This window comes from Ranitomeya variabilis, chromosome 5, assembly GCF_051348905.1.
Source record: "Ranitomeya variabilis isolate aRanVar5 chromosome 5, aRanVar5.hap1, whole genome shotgun sequence".
NCBI classification, from domain to species: Eukaryota; Metazoa; Chordata; class Amphibia; order Anura; family Dendrobatidae; genus Ranitomeya; species Ranitomeya variabilis.
The window spans coordinates 611,722,116-611,743,724 of NC_135236.1; the positions used below are offsets into that span (position 1 = coordinate 611,722,116).

The following is a 21,609-nucleotide window of genomic DNA, read 5'->3' on the forward strand; positions in this document are numbered from 1 at the left end:
GGTTGTGCGTGAAAATCCCAGTAGATCAGCAGTTTCTGAAATACTCAGACCAGCCCTTCTGGCACCAACAACCATGCCACGTTCAAAGGCACTCAAATCACCTTTCTTCCCCATACTGATGCTCGGTTTGAACTGCAGGAGATTGTCTTGACCATGTCTACATGCCTAAATGCACTGAGTTGCCGCCATGTGATTGGCTGATTAGAAATTAAGTGTTAACAAGAAGTTGGACAGGTGTACCTAATAAAGTGGCCGGTGAGTGTGTATATATATATATATATATATATATATATATATATATATATATTTATTTATTTATATTTACTTCAGCGTGATAATGTTGAAAAGCCGGTAATTCAATTGCCGGCTTTTCATTTCTCCTGCGTAAAACCGACATGATATGAGACATGGTTTACATACAGTAAACCATCTCATATCCCCCTTTTTTTTGCATATTCCACACTACTAATGTTAGTAGTGTGTATGTGCAAAATTTCGGTGCTGTAGCTATTGAATTTAAGGGTTAAATCGCGGAAAAAATTGGCGTGGGCTCCCGCGCAATTTTCTCCGCCAGAGCGGTAAAGCCAGTGACTGACGGCAGATATTAATAGCCAGGAGAGGGTCCATGGTTATTGGCCCCCCCGTGGCTAAAAACATCTGCCCCCAGCCACCCCAGAAAAGGCACATCTGTAAGATGCGCCTATTCTGGCACTTGGCCACTCTCTTCCCACTCTCGTGTAGCGGTGGGATATGGGGTAATGAAGGGTTAATGCCACCTTGCTATTGTAAGGTGACATTAAGCCAGATTAATAATGGAGAGGCGTCAATTATGACACCTATCCATTATTAATCCAATTGTTTGAAAGGGTTAAAAAACACACACACATGATTAAAAAGTATTTTAATGAAATAAACACACCGGTTGTTTTAATATTTTATTGCTCTCTCAATCCATTTGAAGACCCTCGCTTGGAAAAATGATAAACCCACAATATACATACCCTCTGATGAACTGTCAAGTCCCACGAGGTAATCCATCTGAAGGTGTTAAAATATTTTACAGGCAGGAGCCCTGCTAATGCAGCTGTGCTCGTGCCTGTAAGCCCCGGCGAATGAAGGAAATATAGGTCAATGACCTATAGTTACCTTCAGTCGCGGTGATGCGCCCCCTGCTGGATGTCCTCATATGACCTGGAGCATGGGAAAAAGTTCCCAGGCTGCAGTTCATGAGGACATCCAGCAGAGGGCGCATCACCGCGACTGAAGGTAACTATAGGTCATTGACCTACATTTCCTTCATTCGCCGGGGCTTGCAGGCACGAGCACAGCTGCATTAGCAGGGTTCCTGCCTGTAAAATATTTTAATCCCTTCAGATGGATTACCTCGTGGGACGTGACGGTTAAAATTTCACCTCACAACATAGCCTATGACGCTCTTGGGGTCCAGACGTGTGACTGTGCAAAATTTTGTGGCTTTAGCTGCGACGTTGCAGATGCCAATCCCGTACATACGTACATACGTACGTACGTACGTACATACATACATACACACATTCAGCTTTATTTATTAGATATATATATATATATATATATATATATATATATATATTTCTTTTTTTTCTGTGTTTTCATGTCTATGAAAATTGTAAATTCACACTGAAGGCATCAAAACCATGAATTAACACATGTGGAGTTATATACTTAACAAAAAAGTGTGAAACTACTGAAATTATGTCTTATATTCTAGGATCTTCAAAGTAGCCACCTTTTGCTTTGATGACTGCTTTGCACACTCTTGGCATTCTCTTGATGAGCTTCAAGAGGTAGTCACCAGGAATGGTTTTCATTTCACAGGTGTGCCCTGTCAGGTTTACTAAGTGAGATTTCTTGCCTTATAAAAGGGGTTGGGACCATCAGTTGTGTTGTGCCGAAGTCTGGTGGATACACAGCTGATAGTCCTACTGAATAGACTGTTAGAATTTGTATTATTGCAAGAAAAAAGCAGCTAAGTAAAGAAAAACAAGTGGCCATCATTACTTTAAGAAATGAAGGTCAGTCCGTCTGAAAAATTGGGAAAACTTTGAAAGTGTTCCCAAGTGCAGTGGCAAAAACCATCAAGCGCTACAAAGAAACTGGCTCACATGAGGACCGCCCCAGGAAAGGAAGACCAAGAGTCACCTCTGCTTCTGAGGATAAGTTTATCCAAGTCACCAGCCTCAGAAATCGCATGTTAACAGCAGCTCAGATTAGAGACCAGGTCAATGCCACACAGAGTTCTAGCAGCAGACACATCTCTCCAACAACTGTTAAGAGGAGACTTTGTGCAGCAGGCCTTCATGGTAAAATAGCTGCTTGGCAAACACTGCTAAGGACAGGCAACAAGCAGAAGAGACTTGTTTGGGCTAAAGAACACAAGGAATTGACATTAGACCAGTGGAAATCTGTGCTTTGGTCTGATGAGTCCAAATGTGAGATCTTTGGTTCCAACCACCCTGTCTTTGTGCGATGCTGAAAAGATGAACGGATGGACTCTACATGCCTGGTTCCCACCGTGAAGCATGGAGGAGGAGGTGTGATGGTGTGGGGGTGCTTTGCTGGTGATACTATTGGGGATTTATTCAAAATTAAAGGCATACTGAGCCAGCATGGCTACTACAGCATCTTGCAGCGGCATGCTATTCCATCCGGTTTGCGTTTAGTTGGACCATCATTTATTTTTCAACAGGACAATGACCCCAAATACACACCCAGGCTGTGTAAGGGCTATTTGACCAAGAAGGAGTCCAAAGTCATCAGACCAGAACCCAATCGAGATGGTTTGGGGTGAGCTGGACCGCAGACTGAAGGCAAAAGGGCCAACAAGTGCTAAGCATCTCTGGGAACTCGGTATAATAAAATATAGGTCACCGCGCTGCCTTACTCCGAGATAGAAGGTTAAATATAGTGCCCCCAAAAGGAATAGAATAAGAGACTTACTTAGTCGCTGTAAATGCCGATAATATGTCTGTGGGAGCGGTTCCTAGGTCGAGGTGGAGCTAGAAGAAAATGGCTGCTCCTCCGTGCATCTGGAGATGAGGATCCGATCAGCGGTGTGGGATGGCAGGGCTGCGGGGAGCGTCCTCCCCTGTTTGCGCCTAGCCACCACGCGCACCAGAGAAGTAAACAGGCGGTGTCTCAGCCAGAGAACACCGCTACTCTGCAGCGGGGGATGAGGTGGCGTGGTCTGGGTGACGTCACCCGGAGCTGCAGGGAATGAGAAGGAGACGGATGCCGAGCGGGGCCTCAATTGCCTACGCGTTTCGAAGGTCTCCGGACCTTCTTCGTCAGGGCTAGAGGTCCCGGCGGTCTCTTGCTCAGTATATAAGGAAAAAGCCCCGCCCACTGCTGGTTGAAAAAAAGAGGGGGAATGTGCATGTGTCTGAAAGTACTTCAATGTGAGTGTGTCTGAAAGCCAAGAAGGAGAACGGCTAGAGGATGGTTTAAGAACTAGTTCTAAATAACCCATGCAGGACAGTTGGAAAATGGATTGCCCGTGCTCCTTTGAATCAAATATGAGCGCAATTATCTAACATTGTGCTATTGATAAAAATGTACTTTTTATTAAATTACATTAAAAGAGGAGTAAGTATTAGAATCAATTTTAATCACACTAACTAAAAATGCAGGTATTACTGCATACATGTATGTACCTATATACACACATATACCAATAAAAATATCTAAAAAATATATACGCACTAGAAAACGAAGAAAAGAAGAGAAATGGTGACCCTATAGTTGAAATGGCCACCCAAGGACAAATATGGGAGGAAGGGAACACTGGGAAGGATTAAGCAAGGAAAGAAAGGTTGCTAAAATTAGATACATGAATAAATAATTATTTAAAAGCATAAAGCTCTAGTTCATGGTTCAGACCCCTAGGGGCCATACTATCCAGCAAAAAGATCCACCTGGATTCGGTACGTGACATTAGTTCATTAGTTTGATATAGTCACCTCCCCTCCAGTTTTTATGTACTAACTGGATGCCACAGAATATTAACCCCTTTGTGGACCTACCGTGATGCTCCCTAAAGTGCCTTGAGAGGGGATGGCCGACAAAGCCTTTTTCTATATTATTAAAATGTTCTTTCAGTCGGTCCCTTAATTTGCGCTTAGTACGGCCTACATACATTTTACCGCAGGGGCATTTAATCAAATAGATGACTCCCGACGACCAGCATGATATATAGTCCTTAATTACAAATTCCTGAGTGTCATTGGAGTTAAAAAATTTTAATTGTTTTGTTTTTTTAAAACTTATGCGCACATAGCAGGAACAGGTGCCACAGGGTACAAAACCTGGACTCTGTGAGGCTCTACTCTTAATAGGGCCCCTGTTGGTTGTTGGGGCTATAATATTACCTATTGTTTGTGATTTTCTAAAAACAAACTTTGGATGTTTAGGTAGCAGTTCCCCTATCACTTTATCCGACTGCAGAATTGACCAATGCTTATAGATAATTTTTGTAAAATATTTATACCCGTGATGGAATTGCGTAATAATAGGTAACTGATAAATTTGTCTAGGAATTTCCGTTGGACTAGATTTATCCCTCATTGTTTTTTGTATCAAAGTGTCTCTTGGTATTTCATATATCTCTTGGTTAGCCACATCTAACGCATCTTTGGAATACCCTTTTTCTAAAAACTGTCCAGTTAGGTACTCTGCTTCTGTCATATAGTCCTGAATTTTGGTGCAATTGCGTCTTACCCGGGTGAATTGACTTTTGGGGATATTAGTCAACCAAATGGGTAGATGACAGCTATTTATATCGATAAATCCATTAGAGTCCACTGTCTTATGGTGACACTTAGTTAATACCCGATTGTTTTCAATGAAAATATTCAAGTCCAAAAAGTTAATTTTGGTTTTGCTAGTGGTGGCCGTAAATTCCAGCCCGAAGTCGTTAAAGTTAAGGTTGGTAATAAATACATCTAGTTCGCTTTGAGGGCCATTCCAGATGAATAGCACGTCATCAATAAATCTTCACCACATAATCAGACCGGTGTGAGGGCTTTTGGTGAGCGTAATGTGTAGCTCCTCCCATTTGGCTACGTAAATATTTGCGTAGCTGGGAGCAAAGCGAGTGCCCATGGCCGTACCCCATGTTTGAAGGTGGAACTGGCCGTCATGAATAAAATAATTATGTTCCAAAATGAACAAAATACTCTCCACAATAAACTGAATCTGTGTTTCTTTATAGATGGCTAGTTTATTTAAGTAGTGTTCCGCCGCTTGGCACCCTTTTAATATCCAATGTCCCCAAAATAAAGCCACTTTCCCATTGTATTTTTTCCAATATTTGCAGTACCTGACTGGTGTCTTTGAGGTAGGCTGGGAAAAAAATTAAAGATAACTGGGCATATTTGCATATTTAATTGAGGATATGGATGATACTACTAGGAGCAACGAATTACCTGGACCGAGTCATAGTATAAACACGGTGCATAACACAGTAATCAACAATGACTACGCAGACAAAAACAGAAGAGTGATGGAAATAAAGTATGGTAAAAACACTTCCATCACTCAAAAACAGAAACCACCCCCCAAAGGAACAGGAGTGGGTACTAATAATAATAATAAAAATAATAGCAGAAAAACTTCCAGCCTCACACAGAACAGGGGGAGAGGATTGAAATCACAGACAAAAATCACTTGGGATTTTTTTCGGGTAAATACCTTAAAACCAAAAGGGGTAGGAGGGGGGGGGGGGGAAACTCTCCAAAAAGAAAGTAAAAAAAAACCCCTCCACCCAAAAGATATTCAATTTGAGTTCTTACGAACTTTCAGATAGTGAAACATCCCTTTTACAAAAGGGACTCAAATTTGCACCAACCACATTAGCAAAACCCTTCAATCTATACATTAGTATGAAGCAGTTCTTACGTAATTTGGCCATTAAGAAATATTTTCTCAAAAAAGGACCACAAATTCCTAACTCTGTTTCTCATGACTATATACAGACCTCATTATCCAACCCATCTGCATTTCACCCCGTACAAGAATATTCAAGTGCTTTTCGGTCATTTGAAACTGCAGTCACACAAGATATTAGGAAAATGAAGAAAAAAAAACCCAAAATACATCTCTCAAAATCTAAATAATTTTGAACGAAAGGCGCTGCTTGATCTCCAAGAAAATATCGACATTATCATACGTCCAGCAGACAAAGGGGGTGGGATCGTTATCCTCAACCAGACTGCATATCAGGAGGAATGTGGTAGACTCCTAAACGACGAAATCACCTATAGGAAACTTAACAATGACCCCACTGAACGTTATGTAAAAAACCTAAACGTTTTAGCGTCACGAGGCAAAGCTTTAGGTATTTTAAACAAAAAAGAATTCCTATTCATCACGAACAAAACCCCTAGTGTAGCAGTGTTTTATTACCTTCCGAAAATCCACAAAGATGTAAGGCGCCCACCCGGGCGACCGATTATTTCGGGCATTAACTGCTTGACATCTAACCTATCACGGTATGTCGACACACATCTTCAAAAGTGTATGCCCATCATCCCAGCCTACCTCAAAGACACCAGTCAGGTACTGCAAATATTGGAAAAAATACAATGGAAAAGTGGCTTTATTTTGGGGACATTGGATAATAAAAGGGTGCCAAGCGGCGGAACACTACTTAAATAAACTAGCCATCTATAAAGAAACACAGATTCAGTTTATTGTGGAGAGTATTTTGTTCATTTTGGAATATAATTATTTTATTCATGACGGCCAGTTCCACCTTCAAACATGGGGTACGGCCATGGGCACTCGCTTTGCTCCCAGCTACGCAAATATTTACGTAGCCAAATGGGAGGAGCTACACATTACGCTCACCAAAAGCCCTCACACCGGTCTGATTATGTGGAGAAGATTTATTGATGACGTGCTATTCATCTGGAATGGCCCTCAAAGCGAACTAGATGTATTTATTACCAACCTTAACTTTAACGACTTCGGGCTGGAATTTACGGCCACCACTAGCAAAACCGAAATTAACTTTTTGGACTTGAATATTTTCATTGAAAACAATCGGGTATTAAGTAAGTGTCACCGTAAGACAGTGGACTCTAATGGATTTATCGATATAAATAGCTGTCATCTACCCATTTGGTTGACTAATATCCCCAAAAGTCAATTCACCCGGGAAAGACGCAATTGCACCAAAATTCAGGACTATATGACAGAAGCAGAGTACCTAACTGGACAGTTTTTAGAAAAAGGGTATTCCAAAGATGCGTTAGATGTGGCTAACCAAGAGATATATGAAATACCAAGAGACACTTTGATACAAAAAACAATGAGGGATAAATCTAGTCCAACGGACATTCCTAGACAAATTTATCAGTTACCTATTATTACGCAATTCCATCACGGGTATAAATATTTTATAAAAATTATCTATAAGCATTGGTCAATTCTGCAGTCGGATAAAGTGATAGGGGAACTGCTACCTAAACATCCAAAGTTTTGTTTTTAGAAAATCACAAACAATAGGTAATATTATAGCCCCAACAACCAACAGGGGCCCTATTAAGAGTAGAGCCTCACAGAGTCCAGGTTTTGTACCCTGTGGCACCTGTTCCTGCTGTGTGCGCACAAGTTTTAAAAAAACAAAACAATTAAAATTTTTTAACTCCAATGACACTCAGGAATTTGTAATTAAGGACTATATATCATGCTGGTCGTCGGGAGTCATCTATTTGATTAAATGCCCCTGCGGTAAAATGTATGTAGGCCGTACTAAGCGCAAATTAAGGGACCGACTGAAAGAACATTTTAATAATATAGAAAAAGGCTTTGTCGGCCATCCCCTCTCAAGGCACTTTAGGGAGCATCACGGTAGGTCCACAAAGGGGTTAATATTCTGTGGCATCCAGTTAGTACATAAAAACTGGAGGGGAGGTGACTATATCAAACTAATGTCACGTACCGAATCCAGGTGGATCTTTTTGCTGGATAGTATGGCCCTTAGGGGTCTGAACCATGAACTAGAGCTTTATGCTTTTAAATAATTATTTATTCATGTATCTAATTTTAGCAACCTTTCTTTCCTTGCTTAATCCTTCCCAGTGTTCCCTTCCTCCCATATTTGTCCTTGGGTGGCCATTTGGACTATAGGGTCACCATTTCTCTTCTTTTCTTCGTTTTCTAGTGCGTATATATTTTTTAGATATTTTTATTGGTATATGTGTGTATATAGGTACATACATGTATGCAGTAATACCTGCATTTTTAGTTAGTGTGATTAAAATTGATTCTAATACTTACTCCCCTTTTAATGTAATTTAATAAAAAGTACATTTTTATCAATAGCACAATGTTAGATAATTGCGCTCATATTTGATTCAAAGGAGCACGGGCAATCCATTTTCCAACTGTCCTGCATGGGTTATTTAGAACTAGTTCTTAAACCATCCTCTAGCCGTTCTCCTTCTTGGCTTTCAGACACACTCACATTGAAGTACTTTCAGACACATGCACATTCCCCCTCTTTTTTTCAACCAGCAGTGGGCGGGGCTTTTTCCTTATATACTGAGCAAGAGACCGCCGGGACCTCTAGCCCTGACGAAGAAGGTCCGGAGACCTTCGAAACACGTGGGCAATTGAGGCCCCGCTCGGCATCCGTCTCCTGCTCATTCCCTGCAGCTCCGGGTGACGTCACCCAGACCACGCCCCCTCATCCCCCGCTGCAGAGTAGCGGCGTTCTCTGGCTTAGACGCCGCCTGTTTACTTCTCTGGTGCGCGTGGTGGCTAGGCGCCAACAGGGGAGGACTGTTGTGAATTTACTTTTTGCTCCCTCTAGTGGTTACTAGTTTTTTGACTCTGGTTTTTCTGTCATTCCTTTTATCCGCACCTGGGTCGTTAGTTAAGGGTGTTGCTATTTAAGCTCCCTGGACCTTCAGTTCAATGCCTGGCAACGTAGTTATCAGAGCTAGTCTGCTGTGCTCTTGTCTACTGATCCTGGTTCCAGTTATATCAGCTAAGTCCGCTTTTTGCTTTTTGCTATTTTGTTTTGGTTTTGTATTTTTGTCCAGCTTGTTCCAAATATATATCCTGACCTTTGCTGGAAGCTCTAGGGGGCTGGTGTTCTCCCCCCGGACCGTTAGACGGTTCGGGGGTTCTTGAATTTCCAGTGTGGATTTTGATAGGGTTTTTGTTGACCATATAAGTTACCTTTCTTTATTCTGCTATCAGTAAGCGGGCCTCTCTGTGCTAAACCTGGTTCATTTCTGTGTTTGTCATTTCCTCTTACCTCACCGTTATTATTTGTGGGGGGCTTCTATCCAGCTTTGGGGTCCCCTTCTCTGGAGGCAAGAAAGGTCTTTTGTTTTCCTCTACTAGGGGTAGCTAGATTCTCCGGCTGGAGCGTGTCATCTAGAATCAACGTAGGAATGATCCCCGGCTACTTCTAGTGTTGGCGTTAGGAGTAGATATATGGTCAACCCAGCTACCACTGCCCTATGAGCTGGATTTTTGTATTCTGCAGACTTCCACGTTCCTCTGAGACCCTCGCCATTGGGGTCATAACAGTTTGCCAGGCCAGTATTAAATGTTTAATGCATTGCAGAAGAGGGATTATAAGAAAGAAGATTCTGAGTTTTTTTTTTTTTTTTCTTCTTCCCCTTTACCTCAGAGTGGCTATGCTTGCTGCAGACATGAATGTCCAGACCTTGATTACAAGTGTGGACCAGCTGGCTACTCGTGTGCAGGGCATACAAGACTATGTTATCAGTAATCCTAGGTCAGAACCTAAAATACCGATTCCTGAACTGTTTTCCGGAGACAGGTTTAAGTTTAGGAATTTTGTGAATAATTGTAAATTGTTTTTGTCCCTGAGACCCTGTTCATCTGGAGACTCTGCTCAGCAAGTAAAAATTGTTATTTCGTTCTTACGGGGCGACCCTCAGGATTGGGCTTTTTCGCTGGCGCCAGGAGATCCGGCATTGGCTGATATTAATGCGTTTTTTCTGGCGCTCGGTTTACTTTATGAGGAACCCAATCTTGAGATTCAGGCAGAAAAGGCCTTGCTGGCTATGTCTCAGGGGCAGGACGAGGCTGAAGTGTACTGCCAAAAATTTCGGAAATGGTCCGTGCTGACACATTGGAACGAGTGTGCACTGGCCGCTAATTTTAGAAATGGCCTTTCTGAAGCCATTAAGAATGTTATGGTGGGTTTTCCCATTCCCACAGGTCTGAATGATACTATGGCACTGGCTATTCAAATTGACCGGCGGTTGCGGGAGCGCAAAACCGCAAATTCCCTCATGGTGTTGTCTGAACAGACACCTAATTCGGTGCAATGTGATAGAAAAATCGCAAATTCCCTCATGGTGTTGTCTGAACAGACACCTGATTTAATGCAATGTGATAGAATCCTGACTAGAAATGAGCGGAAAATTCATAGACGCCGGAATGGCTTGTGCTACTACTGTGGTGATTCTACACATATTATCTCAGCATGCTCTAAACGTATAGCTAAGGTTGTTAGTCCTGTCACCGTTGGTAATTTGCAACCTAAATTTATTCTGTCTGTAACTTTGATTTGCTCACTGTCGTCTTTTCCTGTCATGGCGTTTGTAGATTCAGGTGCTGCCCTGAGTCTTATGGATCTGTCATTTGCTAAGCACTGTGGTTTTACTCTTGAACCATTAGAAAATCCTATTCCTCTTAGGGGTATTGATGCTACGCCATTGGCAGCAAATAAACCGCAGTATTGGACACAGGTTACCATGTGCATGACTCCTGAACACCGCGAGGTGATACGTTTCCTGGTTTTACATAAAATGCATGATTTGGTTGTTTTAGGGCTGCCATGGTTACAGACCCATAATCCAGTCCTGGACTGGAAGGCTATGTCAGTCTCAAGTTGGGGCTGTCGTGGTATTCATGGGGATTCCCTGCCTGTGTCTATTGCTTCTTCTACGCCTTCGGAAGTTCCGGAGTATTTGTCTGATTATCAGGATGTCTTCAGTGAGTCTGAGTCCAGTGCACTGCCTCCTCATAGGGACTGTGACTGTGCTATAGATTTGATCCCAGGTAGTAAATTTCCTAAGGGAAGACTGTTTAATCTGTCGGTACCTGAACATACCGCTATGCGTTCATATATCAAGGAGTCTCTAGAGAAAGGACATATTCGTCCGTCTTCTTCCCCTCTTGGTGCGGGATTCTTTTTTGTGGCAAAAAAGGACGGATCTTTGAGACCTTGTATTGATTATCGGCTTTTAAATAAGATCACTGTCAAATTTCAGTATCCTTTACCGCTGTTGTCTGACTTGTTTGCCCGGATTAAAGGTGCCAAGTGGTTCACCAAGATAGATCTTCGTGGTGCGTACAACCTTGTGCGCATTAAGCAAGGTGATGAATGGAAAACCGCATTCAATACGCCCGAAGGTCATTTTGAGTACTTGGTGATGCCTTTTGGGCTCTCCAATGCGCCTTCAGTTTTTCAGTCCTTTATGCATGACATTTTCCGGAAGTATCTGGATACATTTTTGATTGTTTATCTGGATGATATTTTGGTTTTTTCTGATAATTGGGATTCGCATGTGGAGCAGGTCAGGTTGGTCTTTAAAATTTTGCGTGAAAATTCTTTGTTTGTCAAGGGCTCAAAGTGTCTCTTTGGTGTACAGAAGGTTCCCTTTTTGGGGTTCATTTTTTCCCCTTCTGCTGTGGAGATGGACCCAGTCAAGGTCCGAGCTATTCTTGATTGGACTCAGCCCTCGTCAGTTAAGAGTCTACAGAAGTTCTTGGGTTTCGCTAACTTCTACCGTCGTTTTATCGCTAATTTTTCTAGCATTGTGAAACCTTTGACGGATATGACCAAGAAGGGCTCCGATGTAGCTAACTGGGCTCCTGCTGCCGTGGAGGCTTTCCAGGAGTTGAAACGCCAGTTTACTTCGGCGCCTGTTTTGTGCCAGCCCGATGTCTCACTTCCCTTTCAGGTTGAGGTGGATGCTTCAGAGATTGGAGCAGGGGCCGTTTTGTCGCAGAGAGGCCCTGGTTGCTCTGTTATGAAACCTTGTGCCTTTTTCTCTAGGAAGTTTTCGCCTGCCGAGCGAAATTATGATGTGGGCAATCGGGAGTTGTTGGCCATGAAATGGGCATTTGAGGAGTGGCGTCATTGGCTCGAGGGTGCTAAGCATCGTGTGGTGGTCTTGACTGATCACAAAAATCTGATGTATCTCGAGTCTGCTAAACGCCTTAATCCGAGACAGGCCCGCTGGTCATTGTTTTTCTCCCGCTTTGATTTTGTTGTCTCGTTTTTACCAGGTTCAAAGAATGTGAAGGCCGATGCTCTTTCTAGGAGCTTTGTGCCTGATGCTCCTGGAGTCGCTGATCCTGTTGGTATTCTTAAAGATGGAGTTATCTTGTCAGCTATTTCTCCGGATCTGCGACGTGTGTTGCAGAGATTTCAGGCTGATAGGCCTGAGTCTTGTCCACCTGACAGACTGTTTGTCCCGGATAAGTGGACCAGCAGAGTCATTTCCGAGGTTCATTCCTCGGTGTTGGCAGGTCACCCGGGAATTTTTGGCACCAGAGATCTGGTGGCCAGGTCCTTTTGGTGGCCTTCCTTGTCAAGGGATGTGCGGTCATTTGTGCAGTCCTGTGGGACTTGTGCTCGAGCTAAGCCTTGCTGTTCTCGTGCCAGCGGTTTGCTCTTGCCCTTGCCTGTCCCGAAGAGACCTTGGACACATATCTCCATGGATTTCATTTCTGATCTTCCGCTATCCCAGGGCATGTCCGTTATCTGGGTGATATGTGATCGCTTCTCAAAGATGGTCCATTTGGTTCCTTTGCCTAAGCTGCCTTCCTCTTCCGATCTGGTTCCTGTGTTTTTCCAGAACGTGGTTCGTTTGCACGGCATCCCTGAGAATATTGTGTCAGACAGAGGATCCCAGTTCGTTTCCAGATTCTGGCGATCCTTTTGTAGTAGGATGGGCATTGATTTGTCGTTTTCGTCTGCTTTCCATCCTCAGACTAATGGACAGACGGAGCGAACCAATCAGACTTTGGAGGCTTATTTGAGGTGTTTTGTCTCTGCTGATCAGGACGATTGGGTGACATTCTTGCCGTTGGCTGAGTTTGCCCTTAATAATCGGGCTAGTTCCGCCACCTTGGTTTCGCCTTTTTTCTGCAACTCTGGTTTCCATCCTCGCTTTTCTTCGGGTCATGTGGAGCCTTCTGACTGTCCTGGGGTGGATTCTGTGGTGGATAGGTTGCAGCGGATCTGGAATCATGTGGTGGACAACTTGAAGTTGTCACAGGAGAGGGCTCAGCGCTTTGCCAACCGCCGCCGCGGTGTGGGTCCCCGACTACGCGTTGGGGATTTGGTATGGCTTTCTTCCCGCTTTGTTCCTATGAAGGTCTCCTCTCCCAAATTTAATCCTCGTTTTATTGGGCCTTACAAGATATTGGAAATCCTTAATCCTGTATCTTTTCGTCTGGATCTTCCTGTGTCGTTTGCTATTCACAATGTATTTCATAGGTCCTTGTTGCGGCGGTACATTGTGCCTATAGTTCCTTCTGCTGAGCCTCCTGCTCCGGTGTTGGTTGAGGGCGAGTTGGAGTACGTGGTGGAGAAGATCTTGGATTCTCGCCTCTCCAGGCGGAGGCTTCAGTACCTGGTCAAGTGGAAGGGCTATGGTCAGGAGGATAATTCCTGGGTGGTCGCCTCTGATGTTCATGCGGCCGATTTAGTTCGTGCCTTTCATGCCGCTCATCCTGATCGCCCTGGTGGTCGTGGTGAGGGTTTGGTGACCCCTCACTAAGGGGGGGGTACTGTTGTGAATTTACTTTTTGCTCCCTCTAGTGGTTACTAGTTTTTTGACTCTGGTTTTTCTGTCATTCCTTTTATCCGCACCTGGGTCGTTAGTTAAGGGTGTTGCTATTTAAGCTCCCTGGACCTTCAGTTCAATGCCTGGCAACGTAGTTATCAGAGCTAGTCTGCTGTGCTCTTGTCTACTGATCCTGGTTCCAGTTATATCAGCTAAGTCCGCTTTTTGCTTTTTGCTATTTTGTTTTGGTTTTGTATTTTTGTCCAGCTTGTTCCAAATATATATCCTGACCTTTGCTGGAAGCTCTAGGGGGCTGGTGTTCTCCCCCCGGACCGTTAGACGGTTCGGGGGTTCTTGAATTTCCAGTGTGGATTTTGATAGGGTTTTTGTTGACCATATAAGTTACCTTTCTTTATTCTGCTATCAGTAAGCGGGCCTCTCTGTGCTAAACCTGGTTCATTTCTGTGTTTGTCATTTCCTCTTACCTCACCGTTATTATTTGTGGGGGGCTTCTATCCAGCTTTGGGGTCCCCTTCTCTGGAGGCAAGAAAGGTCTTTTGTTTTCCTCTACTAGGGGTAGCTAGATTCTCCGGCTGGAGCGTGTCATCTAGAATCAACGTAGGAATGATCCCCGGCTACTTCTAGTGTTGGCGTTAGGAGTAGATATATGGTCAACCCAGCTACCACTGCCCTATGAGCTGGATTTTTGTATTCTGCAGACTTCCACGTTCCTCTGAGACCCTCGCCATTGGGGTCATAACAGAGGACGCTCCCCGCAGCCCTGCTATCCCACACCGCTGATCGAATCCTCATCTCCAGATGCACGGAGGAGCAGCCATTCTCTTCTAGCTCCACCTCGACCTAGGAACCGCTCCCACAGACATATTATCGGCATTTACAGCGACTAAGTAAGTCTCTTATTCTATTCCTTTTGGGGGCACTATATTTAACCTTCTATCTCGGAGTAAGGCAGCGCGGTGACATATATTTTATTATACCAAGTTTTTCCCTTTTTTATGACAGGCTTGGCACAGTAGCTGTCTAGGCACCAGCAGCTCCCCTCACCTCCACGTTCAAACACCGTGTGGAGCGCCGGTGTATTCATTATATATACCATCTCTGGGAACTCCTTCAAGACTGTTGGAAGACCATTTCCGGTGAATACCTCTTGAAGCTCATCAAGAGAATGCCAAGAGTGTGCAAAGCAGTCATCAAAGCAAAAGGTGGCTACTTTGAAGAACCTAGAATATAAGACATATTTTCAGTTGTTCCACACTTTTTTGTTAAGTATATAATTCCACATGTGTTAATTCATAGTTTTGATGCCTTCAGTGTGAATGTACAATTTTCATAGTCATGAAAATACAGAAAAATCTTTAAATGAGAAGGTGTGTCCAAACTTTTGTCTGTATATATACAGTATATATATATATATATATATATATATATATATATATATATATATATATATATATATATATATACATACACATATATATATATATAGTATATATATATAATATATATAAAATATATTATACAAATGTGTTTGCACATGTGTTTTCTTCCATTTTTGTAATCATTTTGACATTGTGTGCTTTGTCCTTACAGGTTCAAATAACTCTGACAACACATGATTGTGGGAAATTGACCAGAAAAGATGTGAAACTTGCTCAGTTCATTGAAAAAGCTGCTACTTCCTGATAAATTATCAAGCTTTTTGTTTTGTGTAATACAGTACTTTTCTCTCTGTTATATAAATATCTAAGTGGTCCAAGTGCAAAATAAAAATCATTGCCTCTTGCAACCATTTACTACTATTTACTACTATAATTTATGCCTTTATTTATATATATATAAGAGATATGAGATAGTTAGGTCCATATATATTTGGACAGAGACAACATTTTTCTAGTTTTAGTTATAGACATTACCACAATGAATTTTAAACAAAACAATTCAGACACAGTTGAAGTTCAGACTTTCAGCTTTCATTTGAGGGTATCCACATTAAAATTGGATAAAGGGTTTAGGAGTTTCAGCTCCTTAACATGTGCCAATCTGTTTTTAAAGGGACCAAAAGTAATTGGACAGATTCAATAATTTAAAAAAAAATGTTCATTGTTAGTACTTGGTTGAAAACCCTTTGTTGGCAATGACTGCCTGAAGTCTTGAACTCATGGACATCACCAGACACTGTGTTTCGTCCTTTTTGATGCTCTGCCAGGCCTTCACTGCGGTGGTTTTCAGTTGTTGTTTGTTTGTGGGCCTTTCTGTCTGAAGTTTAGTCTTTAACAAGTGAAATGCATGCTCAATTGGGTTGAGATCAGGTGACTGACTTGGCCATTCAAGAATATTCCACTTCTTTGCTTTAATAAACTCCTGGGTTGCTTTGGCTTTATGTTTTGGGTCATTGTCCATCTGTAGTATGAAAAGACGACCAATCAGTTTTGCTGCATTTGGCCGGATCTGAGCACACAGTATGTCTCTGAATACCTCAGAATTCATTTGGCTGCTTCTGTCCTGTGTCACATCATCAATAAACACTAGTGACCCAGTGCCATTGACAGCCATGCATGCCCAAGCCATCACACTGCCTCCACCGTGTTTTACAGATGAGGTGCTATGCTTTGGATCATGAGCTGTACCACGCCTTCACCATACTTTTCTCCTTCCATCATTCTGGTAGAGGTTGATCTTGGTTTCATCTGTCCAAAGAATGTTCTTCCAGAACGGTGCTGGCTTTTTTAGATGTTTTTTAGCAAAGTCCAGTCTAGCCTTTTTATTCTTGATGCTTATGAGTGGCTTGCACCGTGCAGTGAACCCTCTGTATTTACTTTCAGGCAGTCTTCTCTTTATGGTAGATTTGGATATTGATACGCCGACCTCCTGGAGAGTGTTGTTCACTTGGTTGGCTGTTGTGAAGGGGTTTCTCTTCACCATGGAGATTATTCTGCGATCACCCACCACTGTCGTCTTCCGTGGGCGCCCAGGTCTTTTTGCATTGATGAGTTCACCAGTGCTTTCTTTCTTTCTCAGGATGCACCAAACTGTAGATTTTGCCACTCCTAATATTGTAGCAATTTCTCGGATGGGTTTTTTCTGTTTTCGCAGCTTAAGGGTGGCTTGTTTCACCTGCATGGAGAGCTCCTTTGACCGCATGTTTACTTCACAGCAAAACCTTCCAAATGCAAGCACCACACCTCAAATCAACTCCAGGCCTTTTATCTGCTTAATTGAGAATGACATGACGAAGGGATTGCCCACACCTGTCCATGAAATAGCCTTGGAGTCAATTGTCCAATTACTTTTGGTCCCTTTAAAAACAGGGTGGCACATGTTAAGGAGCTGAAACTCCTAAACCCTTCATCCAATTTTAATGTGGATACACTCAAATGAAAGCTGAAAGTCTGAACTTCAACTGCATCTGAATTGTTTTGTTTAAAATTCATTGTGGTAATGTCTACAACCAAAATTAGAAAAATGTTGTCTCTGTCCAAATATATATGGTCCTAACTGTATATATTGAGATGTTTCTACTCCTTCATTGGAGTCCAGCTGTGTTTAATTAAACAACAGGACTTGATTTGGAAAGGCACACACCTGTCTATATAAGACCTCAGCTCACCGTACATGTCAGACCAAATGAGAATCATGAGGTCAAAGGAACTGGCCAATTATCTCAGAGACAGAATTGAGGTAAGGCACAGATCTGGCCAAGGTTACAACAGAATTTCTGCAGTACTCAAGTTCCTAAAAGCACAGTGGCCTCCATAATCCTTAAATGGCAGAAGTTTGGGACTACCAGAAGTGTTCCTAGACCTTCCCGTCCAGCCAAACTGAGCAATTGAGAAGAGCCTTGGTGAAAGAGGTAAAGAGGAACCCCAAGATCACTGTGGCTGAACTCCAGGCATGAAGTAGGGAGATGGAAGAAAGTGCCACAAACTCAACTATCACTGCAGCCCTCCACGAGTCAGGCCTTTATGGCAGAGTGGCCTGACTGAAGCCTATCCTCAGTGCAAGACATACTGTATGAAAGCCTGCATAAAGTTTGCTAAAAAGCACATGAAGGACTCCCAGACTATGAGAAATAAGATTCTCTGGTCTGATGAGATGAAGATAGACCTTTTTGTAGATAATGCTATGCGATATGTGTGGAGAAAACCAGGGACTGCTCATCACCTACCCAATACAATCCCAACAGTGAAACAAGGTGGTGGCAGCATCATGCTATGCGGGTGTTTTTCAGCTGCAGGGACAGGACGACTGGTTGTCATTGAATGAACAGATATATCCTGGAAGAAAACTTCTTCCAAAGTGCTCTGGACCTCAGACTAGGCCAAAGGTTCACCTTCCAACAATACAATGACCCTAAGCGCAAAGCTAAAATAGCAAAGGAGTGGCTTCAGAACAATTCGGTGACCATTCTTGACTGACCCACCCAAAGCCCTGACCTACTGTAAGCCCAATTGAGCATCTCTGGAGAGACCTGAAAATGCCTGTCCACCAATGTTCACCATCCAACCTGCCGAAACTGGAGAGAATCACCAAATCCAGGTGTGAAAAACTTGTTGCATCATTCCCAAGAAGATTAATGGCTGTTCTAGCTCAAAAGGGTGCTTCTACTCAATACTGAGCAAAGGATCTGAATACTTATGACCATGTGATATTTCAGTTTTTCTTTTTTAATAAATTTGCAAAAATTACTACTACATTTGTTTTTTTCAGTCAAGATGGCTGCAATAAAACAAAGAGTGAAAAATTTAAAGGAGTATGAATACTTTCCGTACCCACTGTATCATCATCCAACATTGGCACAATAGACACAGAAAGGACAGAAAGTGGTAAAAGGTAACTTTTGTTGTAGGGTTACACCCTTTAAAACTAGATGTCCGACAACAAGAAATCATTCCAAATAGGGTGGGGACACAGAGACCTTAACTTCAGACCCTATTGCATGGTTCATGTCCCCATCTACCGAATCATCAGGGCACCTATGGATAACAATTTCAGGAATAGCCATAATGAACCAAGGACAGATTATAAACCTATCCCCCCATAGATTAACATGGGAAGAGTACAGAGTATTACTAAAGGACTATGTTTTGTACTCACAAATTAATTTAATTGTTTCAATTGGGTCAAGGATCTTTGGACACAATCTGAAGTGAAGAATATTGCTTTCAACAACACAACAGAGAGCAATGTCATCAATTAGGACTTTCGGATGAGGACATTGAGGACTATCAGGCCCCTTGGGACTCTTTTGGGAGAATGAGAGGGATTGAAGCAAGTGTTCTTTTACAGGGCTAAAGAAAAAACACAAAAATTCCCCTAAACAGTGAAATTATTGCTAGTGTTGACATCTTCATTACACTATTAGAAGAGGATCTATGTAAAATCACAAAAAGGAATCCCCAATATGGTTCCAACTTATGAGGATGAATCTCTAGCACTTACTGAACCAGAGATGAACAAATCATTATAAAATACTCTGCTAAAGGAGAGGAACACTCTTCCTATTAGATCACTCAAAGTACCTGACTCAGTGTTCTTCCCAGAGGCGTATCTAGAAGGGGGCAGCCGGGGCATGTGCCCCAGGCGCAGCCGGCATGGGGGTGCAGTCGGGCCGCATAATGCGGTGGTCCGCAGTGTCTCCCCCGTCGGCTGCATTCTGCCGCCCCCTGGACTTAGAGTCGGCTGTTCTGTGCCGACTATCAAGCTGACAGCCGGCACAGAGAAGCTGCAGCGCGTCAGCTCTCAGGGATCAATTGTATTCGCATCTTACAGAAGCGGGTACAATTGAGGCTCTGACTGTTGGGTCAGAACAACACCAGCAGTGTGGTCAGATCATCATGTGATCACACTGCTGACATCACTCGCGCAAGCTGCAGAGGTGAACACTGGTGGTAAGTGCTCCAGTGGAGCTGAAGACACCAAAGATTAAGTGCACGGGGGGAGAATTGGAGTGAAGATGGGGGGATTTATTATGTGTGGGGAGAATTGGAGTGCATCAAAAAAGGAAAGAACCATGCATATTAGGCGCACACCCAAGATATTGAAGGAAAATATATGCAAAGTTTATTGGTAATCACCAAATGTCCAACTATAATAACTGGCACTTCTCAATACATATTAATCAAAACTCGATCTGACCTAACCAGACAGCCGAAACAAAGCGATCCAGAGAAAAAAAGTCCAATTAAAGCTTTATTGTATATAATTTATATCACATGCACAAATGCCCAAAGCATTTGTTTCGGCTGTCTGGTTAGGTCAGACCGAGTTTTGATTAAAAAGTTTATTGGTAGACAAACCCACAATAAAAACATTTAAAAGACAAAACACATCACTTGTAGTCCCATAACACTATAGCTTATACAATATCATATTCAAATGACAGAAACATACCTAAAACGACTCCCCATATACATACAATAGTTGCACATGAAATAGACAAAACCCTGTTCTGGGTGTCCCCAGAAAGCCAGATAATGGAAAAAACCCCTTCTGAAAGGCCACAATAAGCCTATTTAATGCTGTGTGGAAACTAACATATACATTTCATTGAAGTAAGAAGAAAAAAATCAACCTTAAGGCATGAAGTTAGAGAGGGAGCTGCCATATAGAGCAGTGAGGAGGAAAGCATGTACCAAGGAGTTAAACAAGAAGGCTGAGATAGCGATCATATCACCATATGAGGCAGTCCACTGCAGGGCGTCAGGGGTCTAAAAGTCAAGAGAACAGTACTCCGTGGACCAGAGTGATGTGGGAAGAATTGGAGTGGGGATGGGGTGTTTAATGTGTGTGGGGAGAACTGGAGAGGGGATAATAATAATATTAATCTTTATATAGTGCCAACATATTCCACAGCGCTTTACAGTTTAACAGTTTCAAATGCAAGTCATAAGTAACAGCGTTAACAATACAATAATTAAAGCTAAATAAAACGACCCTGCTCGTGAGAGCTTACAATCTACATTGAGGTGGGGTTGATACAAAGTACAGATGTGTATTTACAATGATGTATTTACAATGATGGTCCAGTCATTTTGAGGGAGTGGGGGATAGATGGAGATAGCGAATGGGCTACACATGCACACTTACACATAAGATGACTTTGATTAGGGAATGTAATAGGCCGCTCTGAACAAATGTGTTTTGAAGGAGCGCCTACAACTATGCAAATTGTGGATGGTCCTAATTTCTTGGGGTAGAGCATTCCAGAGGATTGGCGCCACGTGGGATAAGTCTTGGATTCAGGAGTGGGAGGTACAGTTCAGTGCAGAGGTTAGTCGAAAGTCATTTGCAGAGCGCAGCAGTCGGTTAGGCCAATAGATATAAGAGAGGAGATGTAAAGGGGTGCCGCACAGTGTAGAGCTTTGTGGGTGAGAACAAATACTTTGAATTGGATCCTATAATGAATGGGCAGCCAGTGTAACGACTGGCGAAGAGCGGATGCGTCTGAATACCGATTAGCTAGATGGATGACCCTGGCTGCTGCATTAAGGATAGACTGGAGAGGGGAAAGTCGAGTGAGGGGAGGCCAATTAATAGAGCGTTGCAGTAATCCAGATGGGAGCGGATCAAGGCGACAGTGAGAGTTTTTGTTGTTTCCATGGTGAGAAAAGGGCATATTATAGAGATGTTCTTTAAGTGTAAGCAGCACGAGCGGGCAAGAGATTGTATATGGGATGTGAAGGAGAGATTGGTGTCAAGCGTAACACCCAGAGAGCACTTCTGCTGCCGGGGTGTTATTATGGTGCCACCCACAGTGATGGAAATG

The 21,609-nt window shown here is 42.8% G+C and overlaps 1 protein-coding gene across 1 annotated transcript in view; it reads left to right on the forward strand.

Annotated features, from left to right (window-relative positions):
• The window catches only part of PCBD2 (pterin-4 alpha-carbinolamine dehydratase 2), a 200,331-nt gene extending 184,700 nt beyond the window's left edge, over positions 1 to 15,631 (forward strand). Inside the window, exon 4 of the mRNA XM_077266092.1 lies at positions 15,435 to 15,631. Coding sequence (XP_077122207.1) covers positions 15,435 to 15,527 — 93 coding nt within the window. The 3' untranslated portion in view covers positions 15,528 to 15,631. The remainder of the gene's footprint in view (positions 1 to 15,434) is intronic.
• The last annotated feature ends 5,978 nt before the right edge of the window (positions 15,632 to 21,609 follow it).